The 23641-nt window shown below is 42.3% G+C and overlaps 1 protein-coding gene across 3 annotated transcripts in view; it reads left to right on the forward strand.

The window, feature by feature from the left end:
* Positions 1 to 3640: 3640 nt before the first annotated feature.
* The window catches only part of ATP8A1 (ATPase phospholipid transporting 8A1), a 111126-nt gene continuing 91125 nt past the window's right edge, over positions 3641 to 23641 (forward strand). For all 3 annotated transcript variants that reach the window (XM_033059594.1, XM_033059595.1, XM_033059593.1), the window contains exons 1-6: positions 3641 to 3746; positions 11961 to 12075; positions 13132 to 13231; positions 16778 to 16876; positions 19862 to 19907; positions 23557 to 23597. In XM_033059594.1, the coding sequence (XP_032915485.1) occupies positions 3698 to 3746; positions 11961 to 12075; positions 13132 to 13231; positions 16778 to 16876; positions 19862 to 19907; positions 23557 to 23597 (450 nt within the window). In that variant the 5' untranslated portion in view covers positions 3641 to 3697. The remainder of the gene's footprint in view (positions 3747 to 11960; positions 12076 to 13131; positions 13232 to 16777; positions 16877 to 19861; positions 19908 to 23556; positions 23598 to 23641) is intronic.

Raw genomic sequence — 23641 nt, forward strand, 5'->3', positions numbered from 1 at the left:
GTGCATAGTTAGTATACCAGAAAGAATAGAAACATCTATATTTTCTAATAAAGTAAATGTTTGTACCATTTGCAAGGACAGGGTTAAGTAATGTATACCCTCAAATGCCATTAGGGACGAAATGCTGTTATAAGACTGGATCATCACAGCTTAGTCAAACCATCAAACTATAAAATAGTGGAGGTGACATTTTTGACATATGTATAAACGTGTATCCTTTCACAATTTTTTTTTTACTAGCTCAACATTTCAGCTGTCATTGCAAGACAATTTATGTCTGAAATAATTTATTCTTCTCAATGAATATGCAATTTTTCTGCATATATTTTTAAAATGAGGTCTCAATCGCCTTTGTTCCAAAAGGTAGTGTGTGCTAATAAATTAATGCTAATAAATTTCTATCTGTTCCACCAGAGCTTTCACATATTTCACAATACACACTGAAATCGAAAACTCAAGAGTGTCATCTAATCTTTAAAGTGGAATATAGACACGTTGTTTAATTTATAGTTGTGTTGGAAAGCAGACTGGCTTGCTTCTGTTTTGCAGTCCTGTCATGTACATTCCAAACAAGTGATGATCCAAAGCTAAATATTGGATTCCTTAAATATAGAGCAAATTTTCAAGTGCATAAAATAAGCATGCTCTCAGCTTAAAAAGCTGCAGAAGCCTTTTCTGACCTGTTTATATTAAAACAAAAGGGTGGCGTGTGGAGATGGAAACTACTTGAGTAACACAGGTTCCATTTACATCAAAGAGGTGAAAGGATGAAGCTCATAGAGTTGTCTTCCAAAGGAAAGAAATGAATACAAGGGCCAGTTGGCTCTCTGGCAGATCTTGTGGGGGAAATGTAGAAGAAATAAACACTACTGTGTTTCTCCTGGAGTAATGTTGCAAGTGGATGGGGACTGTTGGGAAATATAGTGGCTGAGTTTCATTCATTTGGATGACATCTGGATGAGCAGTCTCTTGTGTAACTAAATGGTTAAATGTGTTTATCTTGCCACTGAGACTCTGTAGAATAAAAACTGGCAAAATGGAGAATTTCTTAACTGATGGCAAGATCTAAAAAACCTTACTCATTCTCTCAAATATTATTCATGCTATAACTTAAAAAAGGCTTTTTCTTAAAAAAAAAATAAGACTATTAAGCTTTCATAGTAACTCAGGGTACATAAAAGTATATAAAGAATAAAGCTAGTAATTTTGTTGCTCCGCTTTTTTGTGAGGTCGCTAGTGGCCTTATTTGTAAAATAATTACTCACAATTTTAAATAACCTTGGCAGCATTGTTATAATATCTTCTGTTCTCAAGAGGGTACACTTCCAGCTGCCCAAAGGTATCAGTAATAAGCACCACTTGCCAGGGATATTACAGCCAAAAAACCTGGTTTAGACATAAAATAGCATCCAAATGTGGATTTAAGTGACAACCCTATTTGTCACCAGCACTGCAGTAATTTGGGAGAAAATGGATGTTGACTGGCACATGTATAGATTTATAGTGAATTTCAAAATTTTGTTGCAGCCTTTTAACAATAGTGAAGCTGCTAGAAATTGCAAACCACCACTCCCACCACCCTCAAGATCCTTTCATAAAAAGGTCCTATTTGTGCTGGGAGGTGTATATATAGTAATGTATATAAGGTATATATAAAGTAATTTGCACCAGCCAAGACTGCCCACATGGCTGACTGACCCACACTGAGTAGTTCTTAAAACTGGATGAGCAATGCACGTTGCTTCCAGGCATTTTGTTTTGCCAGAAAAATGCATGAAGAGACATCTTTCTACAATCCTTGTTTCTGGTTCAGAAAAGAAAAAACCTTCAAAACCCACAAAAACACAAACAATGCACACAGGTTGCTGCATAGGAAGATGCAGAATACCATTTTCTTTCGAAGGACACTCTCAAGCAGGTTTCTGGCCTTTGACTTGAAATAAATCCACAGTATTTATTTCATAATGCAGCCTTCTCAGAAGGAAAGTATTCCTCTTCCTTGATATCTGAGCTCAGCATGTGAGAAAAACAAATTCTTGGTTCCCTTTCCCCCATGAATGAAGCACTGCTTCATAGAATCATAAAATCATTAATGCTGAAAAAGACCTCAAAGACCATCGAGTCCAACCATTAACATAACACTTCCAGGTCCATCACTAAACCCTAAGCACCAACATCTACACGTTTTGCTTGATCCATTTACAGAGATTAAATTTATACAGTTGTATCAAATATTCACTCTGTTGCTGTCAAGAAAGACTGTACTTATCTTTTATTTTCTTATAGCAGATGTGTATGCTCTATAGTCAAAACAGCAGCAATCCTACATCTGTAATCTGTGTAATGTACTTTCTGGAGGACACAATGGTGGCTTTTAGTGGACACGTCAGCCTCAAATCCTCTCAAGATTCATAGGACAGTAGTAGCTTTATTCCATTTCATAACTTCCATCATCCTCTAGGCAGTCAGTATGCTTTACGCCTGACTGAAGCAGATGCAAGACATAATTATGCCAAGTAGACCTGCCTCCAAATCCCACCACCTTTCCCATTTTTTTCTGAATCCTGTTTTCGATGTGGCTGTTTTTTACCGAGGACAGGACAGCATGCGGCAGGCGCACTGCTCAGCCTGTTGCAGTCACCCCAGTGTCACGCTCGCTGTCTCCAAGTGCTGCTGCTGCTTCCGCCCGAGGCATCTGCGGCTGGGACCTCCTTTCCAGCAGCCCACACAGGAGCGGCGGTTGGATTAACACCGACTCACGGCTGTCAAACTGCGGCATCCTGACTGAGACTAAAAATAAAAAGCCGGGCGAGAGTTTGAAGGCTGCCTGTCAAACAGAGCGTGGCACCAGCACACTCCTCGCCTGAGCGAGGGCTGTGAAACTCCGTTTCAAATTCCCTCTCCGGATGAACGCCTCCCGGCCCCCTCCGCGCCCCTCGCTCAGCAGCGTGCGACACCGCGGGAGGGAGGGGTGGGAATCCGCTCCGCACAGAATCACGGCTGAGCAGCTCTGCCGGCTCGCCATCGGGCCTGCTGCCCTCCGCCCCCTGGCCCCCCTGGCAAGGCCGCCGGGCTGCACACGCGTAGCGGGGCCCGCTCCCCCCGCCGGCCCCGGCACTCCCCGCCCCGGGTCCCGCCCGCCGCGGCTGCCGGCGACACCGGGCGACCTTGCCCGGGGCTTCCCCCGCCCGCCCCCAGTGCCGGGCAGCGGCCCAGGGCTCGGCGCGTTCCATTCCCCCGCCTCACGGGGTGGGGGGCGCATAGGGAGGGCTTCGCTCGCTCCAGACGCGGACACAGACCGCCGTAGTGCCCGTGCCCCGTTAGACGCAGTGACCTGACAAGCCCGAGCCGGGGGACGGGGAGATGGCGGCGGGACGCCTCGGGACAGGGAGGCGCGGAGGGGGGAGGCGGAGTTGGTAGGTTCCGGAGGGGGCCGGCGAGTGCGGAGCGCGGGCGCCGCGGCTGTCAGTGAGCAGCGGCGCCGCCAGCGGGGAGAGCCGCAGCCGGGGACAGGCACAGCCGGGGACAGGCGCTGCCTCGCGTTGCCGGAGCCACCGCCTCGGGCTGCCGGAGGAGCCGCTGCCGTCGGGACCCGCCGCCCTCGCTCCGGGCCTCGCGGCGGCGCGGGGCGCGCCGCAGAGCGCGGCAGGTGCAGGGCGCGCCGTTGGAGGGAGGCGGCCGCGCCACCGCCCCGGCGATGCCGGCGGTGCAGAAAACGGTGTCCGAGATCCGCTCCCGCGCAGAGGGTAAGAGCCGCCCGCGTCTCCGCGACGGGGGAGCCCGGCCGGCGTTCTGGCGCGGAGCCGCGCGGGGTCTGCGCCGCCTGGCCGGGAGGGGGCGGTGGGAGCCGCTGTGGCGCCGCCGCCGCGCTCCTCGCTGCGCGCTCCTGCCGTGCCGTGCGCCCCCGCTGGGGCTGCGGCACCGGCCCCGGCTGGGGCTCTCGGGGAGGCCTCGTGTTTATGGTTGTGGATGTCCGGTGAGCCCCGGGCAGCGTTCTGCCCTTCAGCGATGGCAGCGGTGGTTTCGTTTTCCCCACCGTGTGGCTGCTCGGCCGCCGACCCCAAGCGGCAGCGGGGGCTCACGGCCTGGGGTCCTCGGCCCGGGAATAAACCGGAATCCCTCTTTTGTGTGTAGCATGATCATCAGAAATAAGCGTTTCTGATACAGATCTTGTGCCAGGAAGCTTTGGACACCGCTGAGGTCTCGTGCCTAAGTGGATTTGTGTAACCTCAGGTCAGGCGTCAGCAGCTGCCTTGTGAAAAGAATCACTGCAGTGGAATTACATTACTGTAAGATTTATTGCATGCCGAAGTAAAATTTGAGATCGGGGATCCCAAAGCAGAAGTATGTTGGGACAGCCTGTGATTTTCGGTTGCTGTAGGTAACAGTAAGAGTGTCCCGGGAATGGCATAAGATGTATTGAGGCAGGTATGAAGCACTTATCCCCTTGTCTGAAAGTTTCCTTGCTTAAACCATATATCCAGTTGATTTTTTTTTTTTTTTTGCTTTGTTTTGCTTTGCTGGGTATAGGGAGGCAGAAACTTCCTTCCTGTATCTTTCTTCCTTCTTCCAAACAAATAATATTTTATTTATTTTTTGTGCAAGAAAAAGCACAAAGAAACATTGATTAGATATGGGCTGTTCGATTGATGTTCTTTTCCAGTTTCACCATGTTATATGCCTTCCTTCACTAAAAGTAGGTTTGTAGGAGGTCTACCTCTGTCTCTGCCTAGGAAATGGTAGCGGCAAAGAAACAGAAGAATGCGTCTTTCTAAGAAGAAAGGGAGAAAGTGAATCCTTTCAGGAACGCTTCCAAAATGTGTTTACAACCAGAGCAGCCGTCCTATATAGTCACAGTGATTAGTAGATGCATATAATGAGACTAGTTAAATGTCCAATTTTTCAGTGCTTCATTTCAGTTCTTTTCTACTTACCCTTGTTCCAGACAATTTGTTTTCACTGCAAGCTGAGCATTGCATAAATAAATTGGGAAAATTGATGTTCTATTTAAAATTATCTAGTTACAGAACTCTTAATGGTTATTAACTGAATAAATGTGGTGTTCCCTAAAGGTAACAGGCTATCTAAGATTTACAAGTGCAGTAAAAGGAAAAAAAAAAAGAATCTGGTTTATTTTTCAAGGTTGAATGACTGTGAAGCAGTTAACTACTGTGTTTAAGAAGCTTATGAAAACCACTTTCTTTAGGACTGACAATAGGTATAAAACATCTTTTAAGAAACTTAACTTTTGCAAAATGACATGGTAGTTTTTTCATGACACCAGTGGAATTGAGTCTATATGACTCATAGTTTACTTTATATATAGTAGTACTCAAATTTTAAATCTGTTGCTGTTTTCTTAGTCTTATATTAATGTGACACTTACTAATTAATTTGATCTATACTTAGTCTTTGTTTAGATATAATTCACAATGAAAACCAACATAAATTAGTCTCTTTTTTCCTCCTTGAGATGAGTGCTTCCAAGTCCAGTTAGTCCATACATTAGACTACATAGTTGGCATTTCTAAAGAGCTCTTTGTAAATGCTGTTTACTGAAAGTGCTGAACTCCAGCACTCTTCCGTGTGGATCTCAGTATTTTTCAGGGACATAAAGGAACTGTCAAACTATAGTTCTGGCAATCACCCAAGTCTCTTAGGTAAGCACTATGCCAAATGATGATAAGGCTGCTTTCAGAGAACTTCATAGAAATCTTACCTCCCTGTGCAGACGTGTTACTGTCAGGGTCGCTCTGGGTTCTTGGAACACTACTAATGCTGTAATCACAAACAACAGCTTCCAGGACTTCTGTCATGGTCTGGATCATTCCTTAGCCTAAGACTTGTGGGGGTCTGACAGACAGTATTACTTCCCTTATTCTAGGATTTTTGTATTGTGTCTTTGGGTTTAAAGTGTCGCTTTTCTCTGCCGTCACTGCTTCAGCCACCTTTTCCATGGATCATGAGCTACCTTTCCAGACTGGACTGTCTTGGATACCATCGCAGAAAGAACTAAACTCTCTCTCACATGAAGAGATAGTGATGATGTTATTCGAAAAAATCAACTGTTGTGCTGACATGAAACAAACCGAACCAGAACTGTCGGAATGATGTGCACATGTAGCATTCCAAGAAATGGTCAACAGTTGCACAGAGGAATTGACACTACCGACTGTAAATTATTGCAAAATAAACATTGTAGGCATTTTAGGGTCTGTAAGCCAACATGTTACCTGCATAGAGAAAAGAATTTGAACGGAAAGAAACTACTGATTTTGTGCCGTTCTTCCAAACCTCTGCAAGTTCTTCATGGCTGATGAAGGATAACCAGGCATGATTATAACCATATTTTAACAGATTTTTGTGTCCATTATTCTGTTGCAAAGAACAGGTGCTGCTTACCATTCCAAAGTTGTACATTTATCAATAAAGACTCAAGGCACAGTTCTGCCCCTCTTAAACAAATTTAGGAAATTGGTGCCATGTATTCTGCAATTGCAAAACACATGGGGAATCTTTGGGTAGTCTGGCCTACATAAAGCTTTATGAAATGCAGTAACCAACTGTGGTTATTTTAGCTATATATAGCTTCACTGTTAATATATGCATGTATTAAATAATATTAAATTGAATCATTCAAATAATTTTATTTCTTTTGAGAGATTATGGGAGAGGAGAATTTTCCTTGGCAGTTCTTATTCGAGTTCTCTGAAGATTAATCTTTGTCCTCTGTGTGTTGGTGGAGTTCAGTGAACTATATTCGGTCATTAAGAAAAGGTAGAGAGTTGAGATGCTGTGATGCTGCCTACCAAAACTAGTAGGTAATAACTAGTTCTTCATGTTGGTGGAGGTAAATACCTGTACAAAACCTAGGTGAAGCTGATTTGGGGTAAGGTGAGGTGACTTTCCCATGAAGAAGGAATGTATTTTTAAATTCGGTAGCGGTCATCACATTGTGTTCAGCAGACAGATTTTTGCACTGCCTAATATATCCTTAGATATATACACTTACTGTCTTCAGGACTATATAACATTTTACCAGATTTAATGAGGGTTATAGTCACTTGTGTCTGGGGTTTATTTCTGCCAAGTGTATTTTGATCCCAGTGTTTCACAACAGGGAAAAAACTTGGTTTAGTTCTAGACAGGCTTGGCCATCTTATTGGTACCCACAGGTTCAAGCAGGTCATTTAAATTCCCTTCTGTGCTCTGACTCCTCAGAAGGCCAGACTGATGGGTCAGGTTCCCAATGCCTGACCCTTCTGTCACTCAAGGTCTGTCATGGCTTTGCAACAAATACTTCTGAAGACATCTTCTTTTTCATGTTGATTCCACCTTTGAACTATGTCACATGCTTCAGAAATATGAGCTATCAAGCAGACTGTTCTGGCTTTGGCTAGGAAAGACTTAGTTTTCTCCTTAGCAGCTGATACAATGCTGTGTTTTGGATTTAGGATAAAATAACATTGGTAACACACTGATGTTTCAGTTGTGTGAGCAGCACTTACACTAAATCAAGGATTTGTCAGCATCTCATATTGCCCTGCTAGGAAGGAGGCTGGGAGATCACAAAAATTAGGAAGAGACGCAGCCAGGGCAGCTGCCTCCCAGCTGACCAAAGGGATATCCCAACCCTTTTGGCATTATGGTGAACAACAAAATCAGGGGAGAGTTGGCAGGGGCTGGCAGCCTGCTCAGGGACTGGATGGACATTGGTCAGTGGTAGGTAAGCAATTGTGCATTATTTGTTTTGTGTATTCTTTTATCATTATTTTCCCTTGTTTTTCTGTTCTGTTAAGCCATTTTTTCTTAGCCCAGGAGTTTTATCTTTTTCCTGATTCTCTGCCCCAGCACTCGGGGTAGGCAAGTGAGTGACTGTGTGGTGTTTAGTGTCTGCCAGGATAAACCACAGCACTTAGTTTTATGAGAGGTTCTTGGCTACAGCATCAGCTTTCTACTTAGAGAATAAGAAAAAAAAATTTAATGATTAAGAGGAGTATATTAAAATCCTTTTGGCAATTTGGTTGAGGGTTTTCTTTCCTTCCCTTTATTGCCATATTGCAGTATATGTGTATGTAAATTGTCCCATTCTTGTAATGAAAATGAGACTGTTTTAAGGAATGTGAGCTGAAAGTCTTAAACTACCCTATCTAAAGGAAAAAAATAGGGGTATGGAATTTACTGTTGTTGTTTTACTAATGTAGAAACTTTTTAATCAAGGCTGGTTTAGGAAAAGTTCCTGCAAATACTGTGTGTTTGAAGAGAGATGCTTCTTTCAAATTTGTTGTTGGAATCAAAATCAATGGGTGCTCTTGTTGAAAGAATCTGTAGTTGTTTTGGGGGCTGTGGTTTTTTGTTTCATTGGTTACTTATTTATTTAGAATTTGTTGTTATTTAAGATGTTTTTTTTTTTGCTAGGTTAGGCTGCCAAATGAACCTATGTGGTTCTTTGAGTATTTTGTCAGCACCTGTTAAGGTGGACCAGTCTGTTAGGCTGTCTGACCTTCTTCTGAAGAGACTTCTTGTGATAAATACTGATGTTTGAATGTGTGTGCCTTTCATTGGACGAGGAAAGCAACAGAGAAATTGCAGAGGATGGATGTACTAGTGGGGATTTCCATAATAGAGTCTGTGAATTACGAATGACAAATGGGATGAAATTGAAAGTTTCCGCTGAGTCTTTTCTCAATGTGTGGAGACTTGACCTTGCAATGTAGTGTCTGAACTGTATTTTGAATAGGTAAATGCAATATAGTGGGCCAATGGACTGGAGAATGGCTTGGATTTTGCCTAACATGTTTGCAAGCATTTATGTAATGTGCTAGACACAAGCTTTAAGTTTTCATATACAGCCCTAATTATCCTTGACATGCTGAACGTTCTGATGTATTCAGTTGCATCATAACATGGGGGTTTTCAGTGTCTTTTTCTCATTTTCATACAGAATGAACAGTGTACCTTTAACAAGCAACTATATACACACATTACTGTTATCACATAGAACTTCTAAGGTGATTGATTTATGCTATACCTGTTGGTATTTTACAGTCTCCAGCCTGAAGACTGCTTATGCTTGTTGCAGTGTAGTGGCTGACTGGTTGACAAGACATTAGTAAAAAGCCGTGGGAGAGAAGAATACATTGGTGTCCCCTTTTACAAATGAAAGTTGAGATGCAGGCTGGCACAAGATTCCTCACAGTCCATAGAAGAATATGGAAAGTGAAATTTCACTGGCTAGTGGAGGCAGGTGCTGGGAATGTCAGTGAGTCTAATCAAACTATTTCAAGTACACACAAAATGAAGAATATACTGATGCCATCCTCTGGGAATAATCTGGCTAGCATCACAAAGAAAATCTAGAGCAAATGAAGGAAGGGTATCTTATTGACCAATGAGACCAACCAACTAAGATTAACCAGCTTAATGACCTTGTCTTCCAATGATCATGCCTTTCCAGCTCAAGGCTGGTCCATCACAATGAGCAAGAAATCAAGCCAAGGTGGCAGAAGGACTAGATGAAACAAGTCATTTGGCACTGTCCCACACAATATCCTTGTCTCTAGAGACACATGGATTTTATGGATGGACCACACAGTGGATAAAAAAGTTTCTGAATGGTTGCATTCCAAGAGTTGCAATCAATGGTTCAGTGGAAAGCAGTGACAAATGGCCATCCTCAGGGGTTGGTATGGGAACTGACTCTTTTTGTAACCTCAGGGGTTGGTATGGGAACTTTTTGTAACCTCTCTGTCAGTGATTTGGACAAGTGGGATTGAGTGGCCTCTCAGCAAGTTTGCTAACTATGCCAAGCTGTGTGATGCAGTTGACATGCTGATGGGAAGGGATGTCATCCGGAGGCACCTTGACAGTCTTCAGAGGTGGGCCTGTGTGGTCCTCATGAGGTTCAACAAGGCCAAGTGCGAACTCCTGCACCTGGGACGTCCCATGCACAAAGACAGGTTGGGTGGAGAATGGACTGACAGCAGCCCTGAGGAGAAAGACTTGGGGGTGTTGGTGGACGATAAGCTCCACAGGATTCAACAATGTGCATTTGGAACCCTGAAGGCCAACCGCATCCTGGGCTGTGTCAAAAGAGACATGACCAGCAGGTCAAGGGAGGTGCTTCTGTCCATCATCTCTGCTCTTGTGAGACCCCATCTGTAGTACTGAATCCAGCTCTGGGGCCCTCAGCATGAGAAAGACATGGACCTGTTGGAACAAGCCCAGAGGAGGGCCCCTAAGTTAGTCACAGGGCTGGAACACATCTATGACGACAGGCTGAATGAGTTGAGGCTGTTCAGCCTGAAGAAGAGAAGGCTCCGAGGAGGCCTTCTAGCAGCCTTCCAGTATCTAAAGGAGGCCTGCAAGAAGGTTATAGAGGAAATTTTCACAAGGGCATGTAGTGATAGGACTAGGGGGAATGATGATCTTAAGCTGAAGGATTAGATTCGTTATTAGAAAGAAAATATTTACCACAAGGGTGGTAAGACATTGAACAGGTTGCCTGGAATGGTTGCAGACTCCCTATCCCTGGAGTTCTGAAGACCAGGCTGGACAGTGTTTTGAGTAACCTGATTGACTGAAAGGTTCCCTGCCCATGACAGGAGGGTAGGGACTGCATGATCTCGAAGGTTCCTTCCAACCCTAACCATTCTATGCTTCTGTAAATTAGCAAGGAGTCCCTGACAAAGCTCATGTGTGAAAAAGGGAATCTCCAAGAGGTCAAAGCAGCTACTGGTGGCTATAGAGGAGTAAAGAGAGATGGGTTTAGCTGGCAAAGTCACAGCCTACCTGGGGTTTAACCTGGTGAGTGGCTTGTAGATGCCATTCTTGTTGTCCTTCAGATGTAACAGTAGGAAGATGATGACTGTGGGAAAGGTGGTACCCCTAAGCTGCATGCTGCAGGGAACCTGGGAACAAAAGGCAGACTAGGATACAGTAAACAGTGTCTTCTCCCATTTAATCTCTACTGGTAAGATTAGCCTTCAGGAACCACAGGTTCCTGATGCCAGTTGGAAAGGCTAGAACTAAAAAGACTTACCTTGGTGGAGAAGGATTACAGTAATTTTATGACTATAAGGCGCACCGGGTTATAAGGCGCACCTCGGGGAGTCGGCAAAATTCCGAACTTTGTCCATATATAATGTGCACTGGACTATAAGGCACACCTCTTTTTTTGCAGCGAGGATCCGCGCCGCATACAACAAAGTAATGAATTAGTAACGGAATCCCGCGATAGTGTGGTTTACTGGCAGGTGCTCAATTTGCAAACATTTTTCACAGATTGGTGTAGCCTTTAAACGCAGCCCCAAACATCCTCCCCGTGCACGGGCCCCGGCACTCCCGCCCGCCCCCGGCTGGCGAGGCGCGGCTCGCGGCTGCTGTGGTTCGGGGCTGCCCGTGGCTCAGGACTGCCTGGTCCCGCCTACCCCACGCGGCTCCTGCCAGCCGTGGCTGCCCGCTCCCGCCCCCTCCTCGTGGCTCAACTCACAGCTCGCACTTCCAGGTTGGCAAATTTCACAACTTTGTCCATCGTATAAGGCGCACCAGACTATAAGGTGCGCTTCCGGGTTCGGACCAAAGTTTTAGTCAAAAGGGTGCACCTTATAGTCATGAAGTTACTGTAGTTTAGGGAACAGTTAAACAAACTGGCAATACAAGAGTCCATGGTATCTAATAAGATGCAATCACCAGAGCAGAGGGAGCTGGCAGGTCTCACTGTTAGACCACTCTCAGTGATCTTTGCAAGGCAAGGATGGTCTGTGGGGAGTGTAGATTTTTACTGAGCATCCTGACTATATAAAAAAGACTTTTTTGTTTTTTCAGGGTATTTCTTTTTGTGAGAAATGCGAATACACTGAGTTCACATTCACAATAAGTGTCCTCTTTGTCTCATGAAGTGCCTTGAATGTTGTGCAAGTACATTTATTTATATGGAAAATCATACTGTGTTTTTACAGGCTATGAGAAGACTGAGGATGTTTCAGAGAAAACTTCCCTAGCTGATCAGGAGGAAGTGAGAACTATATTCATCAATCAGCCCCAGCTAACCAAGTTCTGCAATAATCATGTCAGGTATTAAGAAAAACACTAAAACATTTCATGCTGAATAGTAAAATTGAAAAGTTTTAGTTTATTCCCCTTCTGTCATTTCCACTGGCCACCAATGACAGTCTTAGACACTGGAGGGAGGAATGAAGTGAAATGAGGGGACAAGTAAGCTGTTTCAGTTACAAGCCTGATGTTCTGTATTTTTAAGAATCGAGTGGTGAAGGTACAGCTGCTTTACAGCTTCAGTGTGTCCATCAGTGTGTCCCTAGAGGATGGATTTGTTCTTTAGGTTTCAGTTCAGTTCGTCTTTGAACCTATTCCTGGTAGCTGAATGCTGATGCAGATGTACTGCACTTGAGCACAGCATTGTTTGTGCTTTGGAAACACTTTGCTTTCTCAGTCAGCCAGTTACAAAGATGCTATGTGGTTGCCTATGGGACTGGTTTTCAATTTCAGGTTCAGGCTTTAGGGACTTTGCTGATGGTTTATGCTGGGTTTTTTTGTTTGCTTTTGATGAATTTTAAGTCATACAGTAAATACTTGTAAGTCAAGTATGGTGGGATTTTCCATGACCTTGAGAAACTTTCAGTGCTATTTCTTGGTGTATACAGCTTGATTTTCTGTCTTTTGCTTGGTAGAGGTCTTTCGCAGGATACATTCATTCCTCTTAATATTGCCTGTTTTATGCAAAGTCAAAGTAAATATGACTGACTTAAAAAGAAGTTAAAATAATTCTTACAAATCTTTTGCTTAAAAGTTTTTGGCATTATTGTTTTTTGCATATATTGTTTTAGAACCTTAGATGGTGGTGGTCTGTTCTTAAACAGATCTGCAAGGCTGGCAAGAGAGCTGGTAGCTTGAACATTTTGTGATGATGGCTTAGCATAGATTGTTTTGCTAGGATAATTTTTATCCTCTTCTTCCAGCCTAGCAAAAGCACACTTAATATCCAGTATTTATCAGTTTAGAATCAAAAAGCAAACTGTTTTGTTTGAAAGCTTGTGTAACTGAGAGGAAAACAATACATTTGAGGAATTTTTTGTACTGTAATAATGATGTGTTTTTGTCTCTTCCTCTCAGCACTGCAAAGTACAACATAATCACATTCCTGCCAAGGTTCCTTTATTCCCAGTTCAGAAGAGCTGCTAATGCATTTTTTCTTTTTATTGCATTGCTTCAGGTAAGTTCAACAATAAGATTCTAGTGTTTTAAACTTGTTAAGAGACCATTTATATTATAGGTAGAAATACTGAGATACTTGAGGTTCATGTACCGTTCATTCCAAGATAACTGGTCTATCAGAACATCTGTATCATGTAGATATATCTTTAATAAAACGCTTGGGTTTGTGGTTTTCTTGTTCATTGGAGATGGCAAAATGCACATAAAGATTTTTTTCTATAAAACAGGTCAAGTATAGCTGAAATTCTGTTGGGTCAAAAAGAGTTGTGAAAAGATATCTGCCATATACAGATAACTGTTACCTCCATGTAGTTGGCATTTCTTCTAGAGGGTACTGTCTAAAAACCTGAATTCTGTGAACTTTTGAGGGACAGGAATTGCAGCTGGGGGGAAGATTGCAGCTGAGGGGAAGTGATTGTTTATTCTTAGAGGTAAAGATTGAAATTGAACCTGGACAAACAAAACCAATTATGGAGTCCAATACTACAGCAGCTAATATCACCACTGTAGCTGACCCAGCTTACTGAGACTTTTTTGAAGAAGTGCGTAACATTTAGCACATCTATATTTTAGTTTTGTGATAGTTCAAATTGAAAACATAGTGGGGTTTTTATATACTATTCTTTCAATGCATCAACTGATGATAAATGAGAAATTGAACTTGTTCAGGTGCAGTCATAATTACAGTAATTTCACTAATACAAGCCGCACCAATTTGACCAAAATTTTGGTGGAAACCCGGAAGTGCGGCCAATATTCCGGGGCGGCTAATACATTAACAAAATTCTAAAAGCTGCCAACACGGAAGTGAGAGCCCGCGGCAGCCCCAAGCCAAGCTGGAGCCCGGCCGGCCCCGGCAGAGGTGGGAAAGCCTGGCAGAGGCGGGGCCAGCAGTGTGGGGGGCGGGCGGCAGAGCCTGAGCCAGCAGGGCGGGGCAGGGGGGCGGCAGAGCCGGGTCAGTAGGGCGGGGGAGCCTGGGAGAACTGGGGCTAGCAGTGCAGGGGAGCATGGCAGAAGCAGGAAGGCCGGCGGGTGGGGCTGCCTGGCAGCGGGGGAAGCCCAGCAGAATCGGGGCCAGCAGCGTGGGGGAGCCCGGCGGTGCGGGGGCCTGCAGTGCCGGCCAGGGCGAGGAAACGCGGCGGCGGTGCAGACGGGAGGGGGCGGCCGGCGAGCCCGGCGGCGGCGGCGGCAGCCCGCCGGCAGGGCTAGGGAACGCGGCGCGGCGCGGCCGGCGAGCCGGGCAGCGGCGGCGGCAGCCCGCCGGCAGGGCTAGGGAACGCGGCGCGGCGCGGCCGGTGAGCCGGGCGGCGGCGGGCAGGGCTAGGGAACGCGGTGCGGCGCGGCCGGCGAGCCGGGCGGCGGCGGGCAGGGCTAGGGAACGCGGCGCGGCCGGCGAGCCGGGCGGCGGCGGGCAGGGCTAGGGAACGCGGCGCGGCGCGGCCGGCGAACCGGGCGGCGGCGGGCAGGGCTAGGGAACGTGGCGCGGCGCGGCCGGCGAGCCAGGCGGCGGCGGCGGCAGCCCGCCGGCAGGGCTAGGGAACGCGGCAGCGGGGCGGTGCTGACGGGAGAGGGGGGCCAGCGAGCCCGGCGGCGGCGGCAGCACCACCCGGCCAGCCCCGCCGAGCCGTGGCGCTGAGCTGGGCCACCCGGCCCCGTCGGCAACCATGAGCGGGCCGAGCCTTCCTGGCCCCGCCCCGAGCCAGTAAAGCCCGCTATGCCGCGATCCTGTTACTAATTGGCCAATTTGTGAAAGCTGCGCACGGATTCTCGCGACGAACGAAAGTGCGGCTAATATTCGGGGTGCGGCTTATCTATTGACAAAGACAGCAACATTGTCGAGGCACCGGAAGTGCGGCTTATAATCCGTGCGGCTTGTATTCGTGAAACTACTGTACTATTGAATAGTTCTGCATTTCAAACATATTTGATAAAAACACGTTTTCTGCATGGTTTCAAATGCATTGTTTACAATGTGTTGATTTGTCTGTTGAGGAGGTCATTTTTGGGGGATTGACATACCAAACAAAAATTACTGAAAAATGGCACATAAACTGCAATATGTACTTTTGCCTTCCTCACTTCAAATGTTTCTGCAAGTCAAAGTTTATTCCTCTGTCCTTACTCTGATGTCTTTGCTTCTACTTTAAGTGCTTGGGACAGTTTTTTATGATGTACCTGCATAAGTAGCTTACAGCTGTTTTCTAGGGGAGAAAAAGTTCAGGGTTTCATTAGGTTTTCTGCCTGCAGCCTATGGCTTCTGAGTAGGCATCCTGCTAACTCCACCTGGCATCTCAGGCTAATCCAGTGGTCCAGCAGTGTTCCCTGTGGCGCCACTATGCACCTCAAAGTAGTGACACAGAGTAAGAGGTTTCAGAAGTGTTAGCAAGTGGAGTGTTAGGACTTTAAAGCCCACTGGTGTGTCAGGCTGTCAGTGAGACTGCATTGCTAGTAGAATGAAATAGAGGAGAATGGAGTTGGAGTACAGGCTGGTGACCCTTTTGCTTTCAGATTTTGCCTGCAAAATAACATGCAGTTGGAATGGGAATTTGGACATATATGTAGGAAGGCATGAAAAGGTAGGAATAGCTGGAGAAGTGATAGATCCCTTTCCTCTGTAGCCAGCATATAGTCACTTGCTGCAGTAGCTTTTGACCTCATTTCCATTTAATTCCTTGAAAAATGTCTACAGTAACCTTGAAGATAGTCTTACAGGAAGCATATTAAAACATCCTGTTTTCTTTCAGAAGCACAATATGGTGGTAACAAAAAGAAATGTATATAATTCATAAGTAACACTGGCTGTTTTCCCAAACATTTTACCATAAATTGAGGATCTCTTTTAGCCGCTTTGAGACACCACTAGTTAGTGTACTTTTTTCTTGCTGAGTTCTCATTGTCTTCATACTGCATTACCCATAATATTTCTGTTAAGGCAGCAGTCCTTTCAACTATCAGTCTTGCCATTAAGAACTCCAAACAATATAATTAAAATTATGGATAACTATCCATGTATATCACATTAGCAACTGCATTTTCTCACAATTTACCTTACATACATGTTTGCTTGCATCATCTGTGCCCATAACTGGTCAGCAAAAATGGGTTTTTTACAGTAATCTGGCAGCTGTTTGAAATTAATCAGTTGATATCTAGTATGATTAAAATTGTCTCTTAAGAGAGTAAGACTGTAAAGGAGCAAAAATACCTTGGACTAGTGTACTCTAACAAAAATCTAAATTGGAAAATTTAGTTATATTTTATAAATACGTATTTTAATTCAATTTGAAACACAGAAAAGGAAGGTGAATATTCTATAAACACTAAAACCTTTGAACCATTGAACACTATACTGCTTAAAATACAATTTTTTTTATTGTATCAGCTGCTTTTGGATTGAAGACTATAAAGCTCTCTTGGAAATAATCAGCACCATGTATAAAAAGTGAATTCATTTGTCCTTATTTGCCCAGAAAGTACTGTTTCTTGTATTAAAAATGTTTTCAACCAGCAATGCAAAATATTTTTTTTTCTTTTTTTTTAATAGCAAATACCAGATGTATCACCAACAGGCCGCTACACAACGTTGGTTCCTCTCTTATTTATTTTAGCTGTAGCTGCAGTGAAGGAGATAATAGAGGATATTGTAAGTATTGAATAGCACTATTTTGTAAATAAATATCATATTTTTCATTTATATTGCAGAAATGTTTCCCAGTTGTCAAATCCGGGTCCAAGCATTTGATGCACCACTTTATTTCTAATGTCACATTCATAAGATCCTTAGTTTCCCTGTTGTGACTTCTCATGGTTTTGTAGACTGCCCAGAGAATTGGCTTTTCAGTTTTTCTTGTTGCTCCAGTCCAGTGCAATTTACTGTTAGCATTTCATATCTTGGTGCTAAGTGTGATCTGCTGACTCTTGATGACCAGGAACAAACATGGAGTTGGTCTTTGTTAGGCAGGTTAGGCTATGCCAGGTTTTCCTAGGCTCTTTCCAGTCACTGTCTGTGGCAGTGGTTGTTTTGCTTTTCTTCTTACATTGGAAGAAAACTTAGAGAAGTGTCTGTTCTGACTTTATTTTGAGGGGAGAGAAAGGAATTTCAGTCTCTGTTTCACTTCATAGAAAAGTTGTTGGGGTTTTCTGGGTACCTTCTTGCCCTCTGTTCACTAAAAGCGTATGATAGAAACCTGTCTCTCTAACTTCCTTAAAATGATTGTCTTTTAATTGATTGTTTTTGTATCTAAGGAATTCAATTAATCTTAATTATTTACCAAATCACTCTAGATGCTACAAATTTCTTTATCTGCTTTTGTTTTTATTTTAGTTCTGCAGGTATGTTAAGGGCCAGACGTCAGATATGTCATGATACAGCAGAGTGTCTTGTCCACTAGAGTAGTGTTCCTGTTTGTGGGCACTTCTGTTGAGTTTTGGAAAGGGTTGCAGGTGGTTTAGTCTTTCCTTGCACACAAATAGTAGGCTGCCTGGGAACATCAGATTTACTGTGTTTGAGCAGGATTAAAATGTATATGCAGAAACATGGCCAAGAGGAAGAATGTTGAGCTGCAAAGGAGGCTTGGAATGGAGGGTGATTAGTCACAAGCTGCCTTTATTGTTACAGTTGACTGGGCTTTCTCCTCAGTTACCTCTCTGAATAGATGGTTGGCAAAATATAGGCTTTCTAGGTTGTATGAAGCTCCTGAGTCACAGAGTTAAGTGATCCTGCAAGCCACAATGAGATTTCCATTAGGTATTTTTCTTCTACTTGGCATTTCTAGATTTTGCTGCCTTACAATCACCTTCTCCTTAAATGCCTTTGTTGCTTTCTCTTTGGATAAACAAAACCCTTTTGAAAAAAAGCCATAAAATCAATTCATGTTCTTTTAGATATTTTTAATTCTGCTGTTAATGCTTACAGACTTACACCATCTGTCAGTGTCTAGGCAAGTATAAAACTGAGGCTGCTGATACTGTACAAAGTGTCCCTTTTAAAATTATCTCATCCAGTCACTTTTCTTTTGTTATTTATTTCTACCATTTGCTCTTTGTAACTTGAAGTGTACAGTTTGGTGTGGCAGGGGAGAAGGACAGGGATCAGGTATAATGGGTTTTGCATATACCAGCTAAATAAAGTTCACATTACCAAATGCTGCAGAGATACCTAAAACCAATACAGCTGTGCTGGTGTTTGCTGACCACTTTCTGCATAGTAAAATATTCAAAGTTTATTCCCTTAACCATTAATTTTCATTATGTCTCAGGTTTTTTACACAGTGAAATATTTAGGATCTCCACAAATGGTAATCTTCCATCTAATACCAAAGCTTTTGAATGGGAATCTTGTATATTGGTAACAATAAACACACTTGTCAAAATAACACTTTTAGCTCAAGACCCAAATGTTTCTTTTTCTGGAATGAAATACCAAGAGGAGGAGGATGGTAGCAGAAGATATTATTCATGAACAGCATGTGTTTTCCATGTATGCTTCAAAGGTGCTAGCAAGACTTGTGACAGGCAGTGTTAGATTGTTGGCTGTTTCCAGTGATTTTCATCCATCATACCTCAGAAAGCACTGGGCATTCACCTTTTCAAAATGAACGAGATTCCATGAAGGCAAACAGACATCTGCTTTGGTCAAGTTATGCTTTCCCTTTGATCAAAGGTTATTTATCTGCACAGTCCCCACTTTTTTGAAAGGAGCTGGTAATCTGTGAAAATCTAGTAAAAAATATTTCAATTTTGCGAAGTTTTAAGGTGGCCTTTTAAGAGCTGCTAACTCAGAGTCAAATCAACATTTTTTTGGCAATAAATCACTTAAATATTTTGACCTATTTTTTAATTTTACAAGATTACTTCTGATTTTGTTTGCATCATTCATGCATTGTTTGCATGAATTCTGAACATCTGTTCCAAAAGTGTACCTAAACCAGTTAAATCTGTTTAAATTAATCTTCTAAAACATGTTCCTACTCAGGAAGAACTGGGTTCATGAGTCCTAAATAGTGTGTTTAAACTAGTACTCTCCTGAGCTTTTTGTATCTGAGTTTGGTCATACCTTGAAAATGCTAGTTGTTGATAGCTGTGTCAAAAGATTACTGTCAAAAGATGTCTCACAGCTATAATAAAACTGATGAGCATCATCACCTGTTTAGGGAGGGTGTGCTGTTGATTTTTTGTTTGTCTGTTTGTTTCTGTTGTTAAAGTCTGCAGGCAGCTTTGTAGAAGTGGAGTCATTGTGTTTACACAGTCACTGCCTGGCTTCAGGTGTTTGTGTGAGGCACTTAGATGAAGAGTTGTTCCTTGATCTTTGCTGTGGTAGAATCATCTCCCAGTTCCAGGAAAGGGCAAACTTATGGTATTGAAATGCACCAGTTCCTTGTGTACAGAACTTGTCCAGAGAGAGATTGCCAACATGAAAGGATATTTTAGTACAATACAATAAGCCTGGAACTGGGTGTGACTTTCCTGGTGTTCATAACTACGCAAGTAATTAATAGTCCTGTTTGAATGTTTATGTGGTTTATTAAATAGATGAGTGGGAGGAGCTAATAGATGGGGTTTTTATTAGAAGTATGAAAGCTTTATTTTATCAACAGAAGTCTTTAACCATTCTGTATTTTTAATTTAGAAAAGGCATAAAGCTGATAATGCGGTGAACAAGAAACAAACTCAAGGTAGGAAATTTTTTTAACCTTTTTTTTGGGGGAGGGTTGGAGTTTTGCACACGGTAGTAATACAATTTGAACTGCTGATGTCATTGAGTGGAAAATTGTACGTGCAGATCAGATTGCTTCAAAATTCATAATGTAAACAGTTGAAGTAATAATTTGCAGTGACATTAGGCAAAATAGAATATGTTCTAGATTAAGGTTGTGAGGTTCTTAAGAAACTTGATCATTTACTCATTTAGCACAGGCAATGCTGTCACTGTTAGAAGATCATAATCACTTGTATATTTAATGGGCCTACATTATAATTAAAATTTCTGAATATAGACAAAATTTTTTTCAGCCAGCGATAGGAAGAAAGCTTCAAAAAAAGGGAACTGTCTTTCTGTGGTGCTTCAAAACTGTGGATAAAGACTAATGGAGTTATTTTGGATTTGATTAGTTGAGGGTTTTTTATTAAATCAATGTAAAGGTTTGATTAGAAATTATGAGATACTTAACCAGTATACCCTAACCAAAACATTAGCATGTGGTTTTTTTAATAGATTTTGATAAAGAAAAGTGGTATAAAACTGTGATTATTTTAACTCGCGAAGTGAGGGAGATATTAGCGTACCCTAAACATACTTGTCAGGTAGAATGTCAAAATTTAGGTTCCTGCTTTGCTGCTCTTCAACTTTTCATGTTGCTTGTTCTGAGGTAGACCTCTCTGGATGGAAATAGTCCTGTTTTTATAAACAGGAGGAGGAATGAGTGTCATGTGAATTTGGTTGCAGAAAATATGAAAAATACCACAAAGAGAAAAATCTTACATGGAATTCTTTTAACTATATAATAAAAATAACCATAAGTTTTTTAGGGCGAAATGGGTCATCAGTTAAGCAATTGTGCAGCGCTGCTAAATACTGGAAACATAAATTATAAAGCCTACCTAAATTGTATGTAAATCTTTAGTGTAACATTTATGGGGGCTGGGAGGGCAAAATACCTTAGGAAACTATTGAGTATGTAGAAACTACTGAGCTCAGTAGCAGGTATGGAGAGATTAGGATGGAGAGACAAAACTATTGACTGAAGTCACAGAAATAGAAATCTCCAGAGGACAGACCTGGAGAAACAGATAACCTCTTAAAAAGAAAACCAAAAGAAAACTTGAAAGCCAAAGAAAACTTAATATCAACATCCAAAATTCTTTTATTAACCACTCACAGCTTTTGATAATGAATCAACAGTTTTGGTGGCAGTGAAATCTTAAAATGCCTTTTCAATTTTCTTTTTGTCCCAAATGTATGAAGTTTTAATAAAAGGCTTGTTTTACTCTCTTTTCTGACTCTTCTTCTTGGTTACCTCTCATCAGGGTCTTAGGTAACTGTTCCTAAGATTCCTGAATGTTCCGTGCATGCAGAAGAGTATCCTGGAAGTTAAATGTGTGATGGGAATAAATAAAATATTGCTAGCACTGAGAAACACATTTCCTGAGCTGCTGCAGGATTCACATAAGTGCAGCACTGATCCTTGCATCCTGACAAAACAATTTTTAAATATATTGTCAAGTACAATCTATTGTCAAAGCAGTAATTAAAAAGTTAATCAGTATGGTGCTCTCTTACTTTGTTTTCATGTATTCGGCAGTTCTATGACCCTAAAATCAGCAATGTGCATAGTACATTGTGTATGCAGCTCCACCTTTGGTTGACTTTTAAACACATGAAATTGTTAATGAAATGACATGTGCATGTAGATTCTGTATATGGGTCCCCATTCAACTTTCTGTTCCTTAATCTGTATCTCAGTTAGCCTTAAGTAATTAACTTTCTAAAAGTTTACTATTAAAAAACCTTCTGCAAAGGATTTGGATGTATTAGGCTGCATTGGGGATGATTTTTGTTGCCTCAGGCTGCATGTCCTTAAAAGCTTATCAGATCAAGCTAGGGTTAGAGTACTCTTGAGAGTACAGGTGGCTCAGCATGTTTTCATGAGTCTGACTCATCCGTTAGTCAGCTGACTTTAACCAGTCAAACTAGCCAGAAGCAAATCCAAGAAAGAAAAAATGATAGTGTCCTTCCATGGAGTGGGTTAAACTGGCTCATCAAAGGGTGCAGCAAACCCTGGATGCAGCATGCATGAAGCAGTGAAGGCTTGCACCTTGGCATGGGGTGACGGCAGGATAGAACCTTGCCTCTGGAGATAGAAGCCCCTTCTTGCAAAGCCCGTGGCCATATCTGGTGACATACATGTATTTCAGACTTGCAGAACTCCACCGGCAGTTATTATACTGCAACTCTTCGTGAAACTTAGCTGTCTGGATCCGTTCTTTCATCTGATTGGTGCCATGGCCCCACAAATCAGTATCACTGTATTATAAGCTATGTTGCTGGCACAAGCAGATGGAAATAGGTAGCACAATTATCAAATGTCTTGGGTTCCTTAGGACAGTGTTACAATCAGTCATCACATTGAATCTGTAGTTTGACCAGTGGGGGAAATAGTTTGTCAGAACAGATTTTGTATAATGATCAGCTGGTTGGTGAGGCAGTCATTGCAATATCTTGCTTACTGTCAGAAAGGGAGAGTGCCCCATTTACCATTGTCCTGAGCATATCAACATTAATAAATTTGGGGGAAGGAAGGAGAAGACTTACCAAGCAGAAAGAATTACTAAGCTGGTTAAGTAATGATTGCAGATATCATTGAGATACACAAGAAAAGGATTCAGTCTGGACAGATCCTCCAGGAAGACTTAAATGTAAAGGCCGTATGTAGTCCCAGATTTTGATCCACTTTTTTGAAGTCAATACACTGTTGCATAAGAACTTGGTCCTGACTGCAGACTTGAGCTTCCTGATGGTTTAAAAGGTGGAAAACCCAGTGAAAGGGAACAATCTCTTAAAGTTGTCTGAGTATTGATACATAGCAGTATGTTTCTTTTTGTTTATGCATATCCGTCTTCAGTATGCATATGTATCTTCAGTAACTGGAGATAAAAAAAGTTACTTTTATTATTATCTGAAAATACAAGCTTGGCAGTTAACTGGGAACAATGCATGTTTTTTCTATCATAATAGTAACACTTAAAACTAGAACAGTGGAATGTGGTTTCAGTATTAATTGTGACTACCAGGAAACAACTATACTAAATACTACTTTAAATAGCATGAGGTGTGTTCAGTATATTTGTGGAGAAGGTGACTGTAGTGATCCTAAAGTTCTCTGATACGACAATAATAACAGAATAGATAATCTCCAGTGAACCTCCTGGCACTTTAAATGAATATTGCATATATTCCTCTTGCACCCCCAATAATTTCAAAACTTTTTAACTTTGGAACTTTTTTATTCCAATTACTCATTTATTTTGCAAAACACATAATCGTAAAAATCATATATCAGATTTATTTGATTCTCAAGGACTGTAAAATGTTCTAATTGACTTTGTAATAAGATTCAGTGGTACAAAAACTGTTATAAAGAATATGTGCTATATATATATATATTTGAAATGCTTGATCTGAATTCATAGAAACAAGGCATGCTCTAAAATATTATGTAGATGAGGTGTGTCTGTATGGCTTTTCATAAGGAATCTAGCACATACCTGTATACTGCAGTTAGATTGTATGACTGGAAAATTATTTAATTTTTCTTTTTTTTTTAGTACTGCGAAATGGTGCATGGGAGATTGTCCACTGGGAAAAGGTGTGTGTCTTTATTGGTCATTTTTAGAGCATAATGCATATTTA

Source organism: Catharus ustulatus, chromosome 5 (genome assembly GCF_009819885.2).
Source record: "Catharus ustulatus isolate bCatUst1 chromosome 5, bCatUst1.pri.v2, whole genome shotgun sequence".
In the NCBI taxonomy this organism is placed as follows: Eukaryota; Metazoa; Chordata; class Aves; order Passeriformes; family Turdidae; genus Catharus; species Catharus ustulatus.